The sequence below is a fragment of the Chrysochloris asiatica genome, unplaced genomic scaffold, assembly GCF_000296735.1.
Source record: "Chrysochloris asiatica unplaced genomic scaffold, ChrAsi1.0 scaffold00003, whole genome shotgun sequence".
NCBI classification, from domain to species: domain Eukaryota; kingdom Metazoa; phylum Chordata; class Mammalia; order Afrosoricida; family Chrysochloridae; genus Chrysochloris; species Chrysochloris asiatica.
Genome location: NW_006408521.1, coordinates 13,944,216 through 13,957,699, shown reverse-complemented (window position 1 = coordinate 13,957,699; position 13,484 = coordinate 13,944,216). Strand labels below are relative to the sequence as shown.

The following is a 13,484-nucleotide window of genomic DNA, read 5'->3' as shown; positions in this document are numbered from 1 at the left end:
TTCAAACTGACCTTACTTTCCAGCCCATTAGCCTGCAGTGCCACACCAGGACTCCCTGGCATTCTAGATGTTATCAAATTAGCTTAAAGCCCTTCAGGTTTTCTTGACTTAGAAAAGAACGTGAAAATCTTTGAAAGGCTTTCTGGCCTGTTACCCTTTTCTGCTGATTTTGAGGATATATTCAGCCTGCTATTTTCATATATAAAATTGGTATGTTTTCCAACTGAGTGAAATTACTCTGGAACTTTCATGGAATCATATATGCTGTATCGACCACATTCTAGAATGGTCCAGATTATCAGGGTTTTGTTTTCACAGGTAGTGAAGAGTTGAGACAATTTCTAGATAATTTAAGATAGGAAAAAGAAAAAAAAAAGTTTCTTTGGTCAGCATTATCCCAATTTTTTAATGAATTCAAATTTCGTTTATAAGATACTTTAAAAAAGTCTTTGTTTCATTTTGTTTAAAACTTCATACTTCCTTAAGGTTTTTTGGTTTTTTTTTTCTTCCTGAGAAGAAAGTCACAATGCTATATTTTTCAAATTTTTTTTTTCAACACCAAATTAGATTTGGTGTTGAAAACAGATTGAAGAGACCAGATTCTCTTTAATCCAAGTCATTTTGTTCTGAGACTTTTGTTTCTCATTTGCTGTGCATGGCATACTCATGGGCTTCTCTTTATCTACAGGTCTTGGATTTGCACTTTGCTACTCCCCAGCTATTGCCATGGTTGGCAAGTATTTCAGCAGACGGAAAGCCCTTGCTTATGGGATCGCCATGTCAGGAAGTGGCATTGGCACCTTCATCCTGGCCCCTGTGGTTCAACTCCTTATTGAACAGTTTTCCTGGCGAGGAGCATTACTCATTCTTGGGGGCTTGGTTTTGAATCTCTGTGTTTGTGGAGCCTTGATGCGACCAATTTCTCTTAAAGAGGACCATATAACTCCAGAGCAGAATCATGTTTGCAGAACTCAGAAACAAGACCTTAAATGGGCATCTCCCTGTTCACCTTTGACCAAAGAATGGGTGCAGACCTGCCTTTGTTGCTCTCTGCAGCAGGAATACAGCTTTCTACTCATGTCAGACTTCGTTGTGTTAGCCATCTCGGTTCTGTTTATGGCTTATGGCTGCAGCCCTCTCTTTGTGTACTTGGTGCCATATGCTTTGAGTGTTGGAGTGAGTCACCAGCAAGCTGCTTTTCTGATGTCCATACTGGGCGTGATTGACATTATTGGCAACATCACCTTTGGATGGCTAACTGACAGAAGGTAACTCCCTTGAAACTACAACTTGTTCTCCATCAGGGGCCTGTAGTCCTGAGTTTCTCTTCATCTTTTACTCAATAGAACACCTAATTACTAGAATACCAAGGTCTGAATTTTGCTGTTTTTATTGAGCAGTGTGGTTGAGTCAGTTCCAATTTATAGCAACACTGTATAGGATTTCCCAGGAGCAGCTGGTAGATTTGAACCACCAACTTTTTGGTTATCAGTCCAGTGTATATTTTTCAGTGTCAGACCAACAAGCCTTAAATTTTAAAAAGAAAGACTAGGGATTGGCATGCTTTTTCTGTAAAGAGACAGATAGTGAATATTTTTGGCTTTGTGGACCATAGGATTTCTGTTGTGTCTACACAGTTCCGCCATTGTAGTATAAAAGGAGTCATAAACAATATATAATGAGAATGACTATGTTCTAAGACATTACTGATAGAACTTAAATTTGATTTTCATGTATCACAAAATATTTTTCTTTGGATATTTTCAACCATTTAAAAATATAGAAGCCATTCTTAGCTCATTAGCCATACAAAGACATGTGATGGGCTATAGTTTGCTGACCCCTTGTCCTAGATGGTTTAAAATGTTGGGTCTGCCTAAATTGGAGGTGGACAGTATATTTTGAACTTAGAGACCTTAGGATAATTTCAAATTCTAGTGACAGATTGACTCCAGTCCAAGGCAAGCCAGTCCCAGGTAAGACACCTGGTTGGATGCTGTGTGTTAGAACTGTTTGAACAACACAGAGCCTAGTTGTTCAGGGAGAGAAGCAGAAAACGTTTAGGCAGGAAGATCAGGTGCAGTAATATCACATGATCTGCAGCTATGTATTTTATTTTTGACAATGCAAATAGAAAATGCTGTCATGATATTTCTGTAGGTTTAGAAGTCAAATAGATAAGAAATCTACTGAGCAATTTCTTAAGCAAATGTTCTTCTACTTGGATAAAAGAGAACAAGATATTCATATTTTCCTATATGATGGACTCTTCACCCTTGAGTTATGACCTTAGAAAGCTATCTTCACTGTGACTTTGCACACTTTATGTCTTGGATAGTTTGTCAGTACTCAACTGTCACTCTCCAGTGTTATGGCTATAGCATTTAGGATTAACTCTCCATTTTTAATGTATAAAGAAGAAAGAGGCTCATGATGAGTATCAATCTTTACAATCAAATAACTCAGCAAGAAGCAGTCTGGTACAGGTATGATGGCGAGCTACAGTCTGAGACTTACAAGACTTACATTCTTGTGCTTGCTCTGTTCCTTATCAGCTTCGTGACATAAGGAGATTCACCTAATCCCTCAGAGCCTCAAGGGTATTCATCTATAAAATGGGCAACGGTATATTTGCTTGTTGATTTCATAGCATTTTGTGAGTCTCTGATGAGCCCATGTGTGGAAAGTATTTGTAAAGCATAAATGCTCTCCAAAAGTGAAATATTGGTGGTATCATTATATGTTGCTGTTGTTAGTGCCGCCGAGTTGTTTCCAACTCATAGCGGCCCTACATAGGGTTTCCAAAGTATAGTTCGTGACCTTGTGATTATCAGTACAGTGCTTAATCTACAGCACTACACCAAGACTCTATTATAATGATGAAATAACTGGCATCACAGATGGGTTTGGAGTTACAGAAATAAAATGTAATGAGGTGAAAGTAAGATCTCATCTGAGGCAGTTGAAGATAAGACTTGTGTTTTAGAACAGGATCTATGGAAAATTGCTTCATTGTCTTCATACTCCAGATTGCTTTTGGTAAAACCATGTGGTTAATTGAGCATCTATGATGTATCACACATCAGTGGATTATATAACTGAAAGTACCTAATATGGGAGACTTCTAGAAAATACTAGTCTTCTGATGCTCTCCATGAGTTCACAATTATCCTTAGAGAAACTTTCTGAAGATAAGTAATCATCTTGTTTTACAATTAAAGAAACTAAGACTAGATTTAGGTAGTTAGTAGGTGTTAGAACTGGATTCAGACTTCTATCCATCTAATTTTAGAGGTTTTCTTTGTATACCATATGTCTTGCATTTGCACATACCAAAGCAAAGATAGGAAGACAACTTGGGTAACACAATGGAGAAATCATCTCTGTAAATAGTGGTGATGTTGTATGGCCATGATTCTGAAGCTCTTTGTTGGAACCTGTGCCTGCCACATTCATTGTTTTTGTTTCATTCACAGGTGTCTGAAGAACTACCAGTATGTTTGCTACCTCTTTGCTGTGGGACTAGATGGACTCTGCTATCTCTGCCTTCCAATGCTTCAAAGTCTTCCCTTGCTCGTGCCTTTCTCTTGTACCTTTGGTTACTTTGATGGAGCCTATGTGACCTTGATCCCAGTAGTGACTGCAGAGATAGTGGGGACCACGTCTTTGTCATCAGCACTTGGTGTGGTGTACTTTCTCCATGCAGTGCCATATTTGGTGAGCCCCCCCATTGCAGGTCAGTATCCAGAAAGAACCACAATTACCTCTTATTTTTCTTATATTAATGTGTAAGGTTATTTAAACATGGGCAAAGAGAAGGGTTGGGGGAGAGTGTGAGAGCAAAATGGAATGTAAGAGCACCAAAAACATAATGTTCTTACTTACATCTTTATTGTTTAATCTTCTTCCAACTTCAGTCTACCTAGAAAGAATAAATCCCAAATTAGAGTCTTGATTTAGTTCCACATTAATGATGGGAACAATGAATTGGAGCAGCTGTTCAGACTTAAAAATAAGTAGGGCACATTCTGAGGGAAATCTGGCAGGAGTACAGGATCCCAACAGGAGACGGGATGGTGAGGCTGAGGAGATAAGTGTGGGTGTGAGTGGAGTGTTCTGAATGCCATACAAAGGAGCTGGCGCTCTTTAGTCTTCAGAGACTACAAAAAAGTTTTTGTGCACAGGGGTAATATGATAGAGAATATAATTTAGGAAATGTGATCTAGCAGTTGTTGTTAAGTTCTGTTGAGTTGGTTCTGACTCACAGCAAACCTGTACATGATTTCTGAGGCTGTAAGTCTTTGCGAGAGTAGCAAGCCTACTCTTTCCTCCATGGAGCAGCTGTAGGCTTGAACTGCTGACCTTGTGGTTTGAATTCTAGTGCTTATTGTACAGAGCCACCTTATAATTTAGGGAAGAGGCAGTTAGGATTCCATTTGAAGAGTTCAGGAGAGAACTGATAATGACTTAAACTTGGGTTACTGCCACAGAAATGGAAATGAACACTAGAGACACAGAGGGAGTTTTAGAAAAACTATATCAGCTGAATTTAGTATATGAAGGTGAAAGAAAAAATAGTCAAAACATGGAAATTAATGTCATGGTTGAAGGAAATAAAAAAATTGGAGAGTTAGTTTTTCAAGAAAAATAATTAATTGAATATTCTAGATATCTAAAATACACATATGAAAATACCCAACAGGGAAGTTAGATGGAAGCCATACATAGATATAAAGATGTATGAGTCATCAGATAAAGCCTCTACAGAGCATTTTGTAAATGGTAACATGCTATAGAAATTTAAGGCATGACTAAAAAAGTAATTCAACAAATAATATTGCATGCATTAAATATTAATTCAATAAATATTTATTGCATGTATAAGATAAGTAATTCAACAAATATTTATTACTTGTATACACCAGGCATTGTGCTTGGCACTGAGATATAGCAAACATAAGAACCTATTCCTGCTTACCTTGTGTATGTGGTCTAGACTAGTATCTATCAGAGGGAGATCCTGGGACCAACTACATCAAAATCTCCTGGAACACTTGTTAAAATGCAGATTACTTGACCCTCCCATCTATGACCTGAATCTTTGGAGGTGAGTTCCAGGAATCTACATTCTCAACCAGCTTGCTTAAGAGGCTCACCCACACTAAACCCATTACTGTTGAGTTGATTCCAACACATAGGGACTATAGGACAAAAAGAGTTTTCAATGCTTAATATTTATGGAAGCAGACTATTACATCTTTCTCTTGTGGAGCAGCTGAGGATGAATTTGAACTGTTGATGTTTTGGTTAGTAGTTGAGCACTTCAACATTGCACCAGGGCTCCTCATAAAGGTTGATAAAAATGGTTTAAGTAATTATCTGCCTAAATCATAACTAAGAGAGCAAACAAAGTCTCTGAAGACAAATGAAATACAAATTAGCTTGCTGTCCTAAATTTATGGACTGGAAGATTTGCCATTGTTAAAATATTAATACTACCTAAAGCAATTTACAGAATCAATGCAATTCCTATTAAAGTTGTAACAGCTTTTTTTCAGAAATAGAAAAGCCAATTCTCAAATTTATATGAAATTTCAAGAGGCCCTGTATAGTCAGATCTATTTTGAAAAAGAACAAAGTGGGATGTCTTAGTTATCTAGTGTTGCTACAACAGAAATGCCACAAATGGATGGCTTAAACAAACAATTACTCTCTCATGGATTTGGAGCCTAAAAGTGTGAATTCAGAGCACCAACTCTGAGGAAAGGCCCTTATGTCTTAACAAACAGAAATTTCTTCTCACACAGTTTAGGAGGCTAGAAGTCTGAATTCTAAATGCTTACTCTGGTGAACAGTTCTTGTCTCCTTTAAGCATCTGTAAGCCAGCATTTCTTGGAGACCTCCATGTGTCTTAGCATCAATCTTCCCCAGATCTAGGAGCTTCACAGTGTAGGCACTGGGGTCCAAAAGATGCACTCAACTCCTGGTTCATCTATTTGGGTGATAGTAGGTCCCTCTGAGCTCTGTTTGTTTGTTTAATCTCTTTCATATCTCAAAAGAGATTGATTCAAGATACAATCTAATCCTGTAGATTGCACCTGGTCTCATTAACATAGAAGTAAGGGATTTACAACACATAAAATACTTCGATCAGTGCTGATCACAGAACACTTCATGGCAGGGGAAGTGGAGGATTTCACCATATTAGATCTCATCATGGATGTAGTGAACACTACATCTTAAATGCTAAAGTTCAAGTATGGCACAGTAGAATGAAAACTGAGCTGCTTATTGCAAGGTTGGTGGTTCAAACCTACCAGCCACTCCTTAGAAACGCTATACAGGATCACCAAGAGTGGCACTTAACAGTAACAACAATTGCTAAACCACCATGAATTGTGGCCCAGATAAGTTGACACAAAGCTTTAACTGTCATATGGGAGGATTCACACTTTCTGATTTCAAAACGTACTGTAAACCTACACTAATCACAACAATGCAGTACTGATATAAGGCTACACAAATAGATCATTGGCATAGAATTGAATCTACAAATAAGCCTATGCCTCTCTGACCAATTGATTTTTTTTTTTTTACAAAATCATTCAAAGGAGTATGAATAGTTTTATTAAGAAATGGTGCTGGAATGACTTGAAAGAATGACTTGAACTCCTACTTCATACCATATGCAAAAATGAGCTCACATAGATCAAAAACCTATAGATATAAGAGCTAAAACCATAAAGTTCTTAGAAGAAAATCGTAGGGGTAAATCTTTGTAACATTGAACTTGGCATTAGTCTGAGACATGACATCAAAAGCATGAATAGCAAAAGGAAAAATAGATAAGCGGGGCTTCATCAAAAAAAAATTTCATTTATGAAAAGACATTGTAAGGAAAGTAAAAGACAACTGACATAATGGGAAGAATATTTGCAAATCATATGTGATAAGGGTTGAATGTCTAGAATATATAAACAACTCCTAGAAGTCAAAAAGACTGTATTAAAAAAAAAAAGGAGGGGAGCATAAAACATTTCTCCAAAGATATATGCTCAAGATCATTAGCAACTAATGAAATACAAATCAAAACCACAATGAGATATCACTCTACATTTTTTTTTTAAAAAGAATTTTACTGTAGATTGAGTGAATGTTTACAGTGCAGATCATCAGTTTTACATTCAACAAATCATATACCTTGTTTCATTACAATGATTATAATCCCCTCCATGTATTAACAGTATTTCTCTCTATTCACTTTAGGTATTTTTTAAAAAAACAAACAACAACAACAACAAAAAAAACCCCACACACCCACTCAGGCATATATAATATGTTACACCTCCAAAGGGCACATTCTACAAGTCTGTCTCCTGGCCACCAGCTCTTAGTCTCTCTCTTCCTATGAATCTAGAGTCCTCAGCAGCTCCCCGTTTCCATGACCCCATATCTGCCTCTGTCTCTGGTGTTGCTGCTTCTCTGGCTAAGGCCCTGCATTCTGCTTGTGCTCTTCTCCCTTGATGGTCCTAGGATCCTCTGTTTCTGGACTGTAAGATTAACTACTCCCCTGTTTTTGTTACTAAACTTCTACTTTTATAATTGTGACAGTCGCAATTAGTCATGATAACAATTATTCACTATGGATTCATATGAATCTTATCCCCATCTCTTTTTAACAGACCCAACTAAACTATTCAGTGGGGACTCTTTCTTCCCCCCAATACTCTTAAACTACCTCTTGAAACCTTGTGTCCAGTCACTTTGTGCCTTTATCGTCCCCTCATTTTAGGTAGCCAATGTCTAAGTTGCCCATCCCTGTCTACCCTGTATACAGAGGGGATAACATTGATACTTGATGTGAAGAATCCTTCCCTCTCTGTTGGTATTTAGAGTTACTACTTTCATGAGTATAGGTCTGGTTCATCAAATTGTAGCAAGTTACCCTTGTTTCTTTTATCAAAAATTTTTTGTTTTTTTTTTTTTAATAATAATCTTCCTCTAGTCAAGTTCTGATTATCAAGCCATTGAAGCTAGGTCAAATGGGTACTGTCTGCAAGTTTGGGTGTTCTTGTGCATCTCCCCTCACTTCATATCAGCTAAATGCTTCACTCTCAGCTCTAGCCCTCTGTGTCTATGTCCTTGTCCATGGGTTCAAGTGTCCCCAAGTCTCACCATACTTTGGACCAATCAGCCCTTCCTCTTTTCTCTCTCTCATCTCCAGGTCAACGGGAGTCAATGGATTGTGGTTGAACTCAGCCCATTTCTTCTTGAACTCAGCTGTCTTTTCCTCTCTTCCACTCATCAGTAGACCAATGTGGTCACCAACAAGCTTACAAGCCTGCTTATGTGTTCCCTTTGAGTTTCAGTCTTAGAAGGGAGCTTGTCCTGAAGGAACTTGATTGCTTGCCTTGATGGCTTCCTGGCGAACAGCTTGCTTATTCTTGTAGTAGACAGTCATGGTGACATTTTTGTTTTACTTTTTTTCCTGATGATCTTTTTTTGAAGATGTATCTTCTGTTGCTCTAGTTGTTTCAGGCTGGTCTGCTTGTCCTTTCTAGTGGGAATGTCCCACCTCAGAAGGTTCTGGATGGGACTCAGGATTCCACCTAAGGGCCTATACTCTGTAAAGGCATTGCAAGAGGCCTATGTCACTGGGTGGCTATTATTTCTTAAAAAGGAAAATAACAAATGTTAGTGAGAATGTGGAGAAATTGGATCCTTCATGCATTGTTAGTGGGAATGTAAAATGGTGCTGTTGTTGTGGAAAATAGTTTGGCAGTTGCTCAAAAATAAAACCTAAAATTACTATATGCCCCAACAGTTTCTCTCCTAGGTATATATACCCCAAAGAATTGTAAGTTGGGATTCAAGCAAATAACTTGTACACTATTGTTCATAACAGTAGTATTCACAGTAGTCAAAAGGTAGAAAAACTCCACGTGTCTACTAACAGATGAATGGATAAACACTATGTAGTATATATTTACAGTGGAGTATTATTCAGTCATAAAAAGAAATGAAATTCTGATACATGCTACAACATGGATGAACATTGAAAAAAAACATCATGCTAGGTGAAATAAGCCAGATACAAAGGGATAAATACTGTGTGATTTTACTTATAAGAAATATCTAAAATAGGTAAGTGCATAGAAACAGAATGTGGATTTGAGGTTTTCAGGGACTGAGGGAAGAGCAGTCATTACTTAATGGATAACAGAATTTCATTTTGGATGATGAAGAGTTTTTTTATATAGTGGTGATGTTTTTGTTACAAAACTTCTACTTTTACAATTGTGACAGTCACAGCTAGTCATAATAACGTTTATTCACTATGGAATCATATGAATGTAATTAATATAACATAAAATTTGCCACTTTATTTTTATTTATACTTTTTAAATGGCATTAATTACATTCAGAATGCACAACATTCTGATTGTAATTAATGCCATTTAAAAAGTATAAAGTATAAATAAAAATAGTTAAAGTGGCAAATTTTATATGTATTTTACCACAATAAAATAAAAACCATTACAGATCCAGAGATAGAGAGCATGAGGTGTGGTGGGCGGAGAGTGTGGGAAGGATGAACCAAACTTTTGCCTAGTAGGTGGGAACTTTTTTAAAGAAGGCAGGATTTCTGGTATTAGCTGCTGTTGTAAAGGCAGTTTTCTTGTTATTTCTAACCCTTGTTGTTGTTGTTGTTAGGTGCCATAGAATCGGTATCCACTTATAGCAACCCTATGCACAACAGAACAAAACAATGCCCGGTCCTGAGCCAACCTCACAATCATTGCTATATTTGAGCCCATCGCTCCTACCACTGTGCCAATCCATCTCGCTGGAGGTCTTCTTTTTCTCCGACCTTCCATTTTACCAAGTATGATATCCTTCTCAAGGGACTGGTCCCATCTGACAATATGTCCGAAGTTGTTCTTGTTGGTTCCAACCCATAGCGACCCTGAATTGGGTTTTCTAGGAGCAACTGGTCAGGTTGAACCACCAGACAACTTGAGATTCAAACCGACTTTGCAGTCCAGTGCATTAACCCACAGAGATGAAGCCTGGCCATCCTGACTTCCAGGAAGCATTCTGGCTGTACTTCTTCTAACCCAGATTGGTTTGCTCTTTTGGCAGTCCATGGTACTTTTAATACTCCAACACCGTATCTCAAATGCACCAATTCTAGGTCTTCCTTGTTCACTGTCCAACTTACATATGCATATGAGGCTATTGAAAATACCATGGCTTGGGGCAGGTGCACTTTAGTCTCTAACTGACATCTTTGCTTTTCAACACTTTTAAAGAGGTCTTGTGCAGATTTGCCTAATGTAATATGTCCTTTGATTTCTTGACTGCTGCTTTTATGAGTGTTGATGGTTGATCCAAGCAAAATGAAGTCTTTGACAACTTCAATCTTTTCTCCATTTATTGTGATGTTATGTATTGATGCAGTGGTGAGGATTTCTCTTTTCTTTACATTGAGATTCTAACCCTTAGCAATGCAATTGCTAAGGTAGCAAACTAGGGTAAACTGTTGCTGCTCATTGCTGCAGGTGAAAACTCCTCATCACTTTAAACTTCCTGATTTAGGACTATAGGGTTAGTACATTTTTGAAAACTGCTCCCAAGATGCTCCCACACTTTCTCTCCCGTCAATTTTAGTGTTCACAACCATCATGATCAGTGTAAAAGTCACAAGACTTAGGTCCTCCTTTCAGTCTATGGCCTTCATTTGGCAAATCAGATATTTTACTCATTGCCAGGAATTAGGGTGGAAGCTCCACGCATAATACTTCTATTTAATTACCTTTAAAATAACAATGCTCTATTCGGTCGCCTCTATTTGAGCTCTGGTAGCGTAGTGGTTACGAGGCAGGCTGCTAACCTCAAGGTCAGCAGTTCGAAACTACCCAGTGGTTCCGTGGTAGAAAGTTGAGGCTTTCTGCTCCTGTAAAGATTTACAGCCTTGGAAACCCTATACAGGGTTGCTGTGGGTCAGAACTGACTCGGCGGCACTTAACAACAACAACAACATTTGATGCTTTAGATGTGTACAAGTAAGTCACATGATAACTAAAATGTTTTCTAGTAATTTGAGTCACACAAAACTTTCTAGGGCTACTAACAATTTCTAGAGCTCATCGTGGTGTTTACTACATCTTTTTGGGTCTTTTTGACTAGTGGATGGTGGATTTTCTTGATATGTAAGTAAAGTTTGAAGAAAAAAAAATGATAATCATAAAATTATTACCTACCAAAGTCTTATTTTACCATACTGATTCTCTAATAATTGAGGCCCATATTTTTCAAATATGGGTTAGATATTAGGGTTAATTTGTTGCAATATGAGAAAAAGAAAAAGAAATCTATGGTTTCAGATGATGGCTTCTGAAGTTTGCATTGGAATTTTTGTGATGGCTCCAAAGCCAAATTTAGTCTGGATGGTGTATGATGACTGGATTCAATTGGATATGGTGATTTTGTTTGGAAGCATTCTATGTTAACCCAGTGACAATGCAGGGATGTTGGGAATACCGCTAACATTTTTAAGGATTATATTTCTCTATACAAGTCACCCAATTCAAGAATTTGAATGATGCTATTTTTATCTTTTCTACCCAGATTTCATGGGATTTAAAAATAACATTTATTGTGCAAGTACTTTTCATAATACTTAGTGTTTAAGCACTTTACATAAAGACAATATATTTACTTCACAAAGTTCCCACAAAATAGAATTTTTTTTTGGCTGCTATAAAATATTTTCTTGATCTTTTTGTGTCAAAATGATAATGGTGGTGCTAGTGATCTGTTGTTATAATCCTTATATATTATTAGGTTTGAAAATGGGTAAATGATTGCATATTCAACTCAGCAATATAATTTCACTTTTGTTTCATTCGTTAACAGGATGGCTGGTTGATACTACTGGCAGCTACACTGCAGCTTTTCTTCTCTGTGGATTTTCAATGATATTTAGTTCTCTGTTGCTTGGTTTTGCAAGACTTGTAAGGAAGATGAAAAAAACTGAGCTGCGAATCCTTGCCAAAGACTCTGATCCCAAGTTGCAGCTATGGACCAATGGCTCAGTGGCTTATTCTGTAGCAAGAGAATTAGATCAGAAGGATGGGGAATCTGTGGCCACAGCAGTGTCTGGTTATAACACATGACCAGTGGCCTTGAGCCTAGGAATCCTCAGGGCTGAGAGAGGTGGGGCCATTGAATTACAATGTACTGGTTTCTGAAGCATTTTACTTTGGCAGAAACATTGCCTTCCAAGGAGATTAGTATATTCTGATTAACATGATCATAGGGGGAAATAGTAAATAACAAAGAAAGCTGGACTGGCTCAGAGTTTTCTCTTCTGGAGATACGCTTTCATAATTGAACACATCACAACTTTTGGGCAATGAGCATTGTTCAATGGAGAATAATATAAGGGCATAGACGATATAACTGGCTATAATTAGGGATAATGCCAGTGTATGACCAAAGCAGGTACCTACCGGGCAGCAGTTTTGTTCTGAAGTCTTCAGCTCTCCATCTTCCCTCTTCCGTTAGTAAGCACATGGAAACATTGACATGTAGACTTGCTTACCGCATGTTCTTTGGAGGAGGCATTCCGTTTGAGTGTGGTCGTGGAGGATGAAGACACCAAAAGTTTTTCAAGGTGGAGTTTCTCATTAGGATCTTAAATAGGCTTGTTGAAGAATATTTTAGATACAGAATGAAACTATCTTCCCCCTTCCCCCTTTGCTCTGCTAATCAGTCCTTGGCTCTGCCAATGAATATCTACCACTTTGAGATTCCAAAGAATCAAGGAATACCACAGTTAGGATAGATCTTGAAGGGTAGCTAGTAAGATTTTCGCTCTGAAATTCTTCACTGTAAAATGAATGCTCCTTTCCTAAGACTGAGTTCCAGCTACTCATCTCTATCATTATTGCATATGATATTTACTCTAAATTTAGTGTAACACACTCCAGAAAGCCCATAGCCACTTTTCAATGTAACCTAGAATGTTAACACCACCAAAACTTCCCTTTTTTTTTCTTCAGAAAAATTCTATTAAGGACAGGAAAATGTTGGCAGTATTCCAATTGAGTAGGCATTAAATGCTTCTTGAATCAGTAGGTTTCTAATAAAACTTTTTTTTTTTCCCAATTAGACATTTAGATTCATCACTACCCATAACAGGCTTTGGAGGTTTTACCTGAAAAATGTTATCTTAGAAATACTGTAAAGGTGAGATTCCTTTGTCCTGTTAATTAATTAATTGCTGTTCTGATGTCCACTACTCTTCATCTCCCATGGACAATCATTAGAAACTTGGTAGTCCTTTTCAGCTGAATGAGAAGGCTTCATAACCTCAGCATCCTACCACTTACATGCTTTATAGCTTTGGCCAGGAGAGAGAGAGGAAAAATTAAGGCTAGTTATATAATGTTTCACAGTTTGCAGAACCCTTTCACATA

The 13,484-nt window shown here is 37.6% G+C and overlaps 1 protein-coding gene across 1 annotated transcript in view; it reads left to right on the top strand.

The window, feature by feature from the left end:
- The window catches only part of SLC16A12 (solute carrier family 16, member 12), a 28,935-nt gene extending 16,756 nt beyond the window's left edge, over positions 1 to 12,179 (top strand). Inside the window, exons 4-6 of the mRNA XM_006831443.1 lie at positions 689 to 1,268; positions 3,477 to 3,736; positions 11,920 to 12,179. Of these exons, the coding sequence (XP_006831506.1) occupies positions 689 to 1,268; positions 3,477 to 3,736; positions 11,920 to 12,179 (1,100 nt within the window). The remainder of the gene's footprint in view (positions 1 to 688; positions 1,269 to 3,476; positions 3,737 to 11,919) is intronic.
- The last annotated feature ends 1,305 nt before the right edge of the window (positions 12,180 to 13,484 follow it).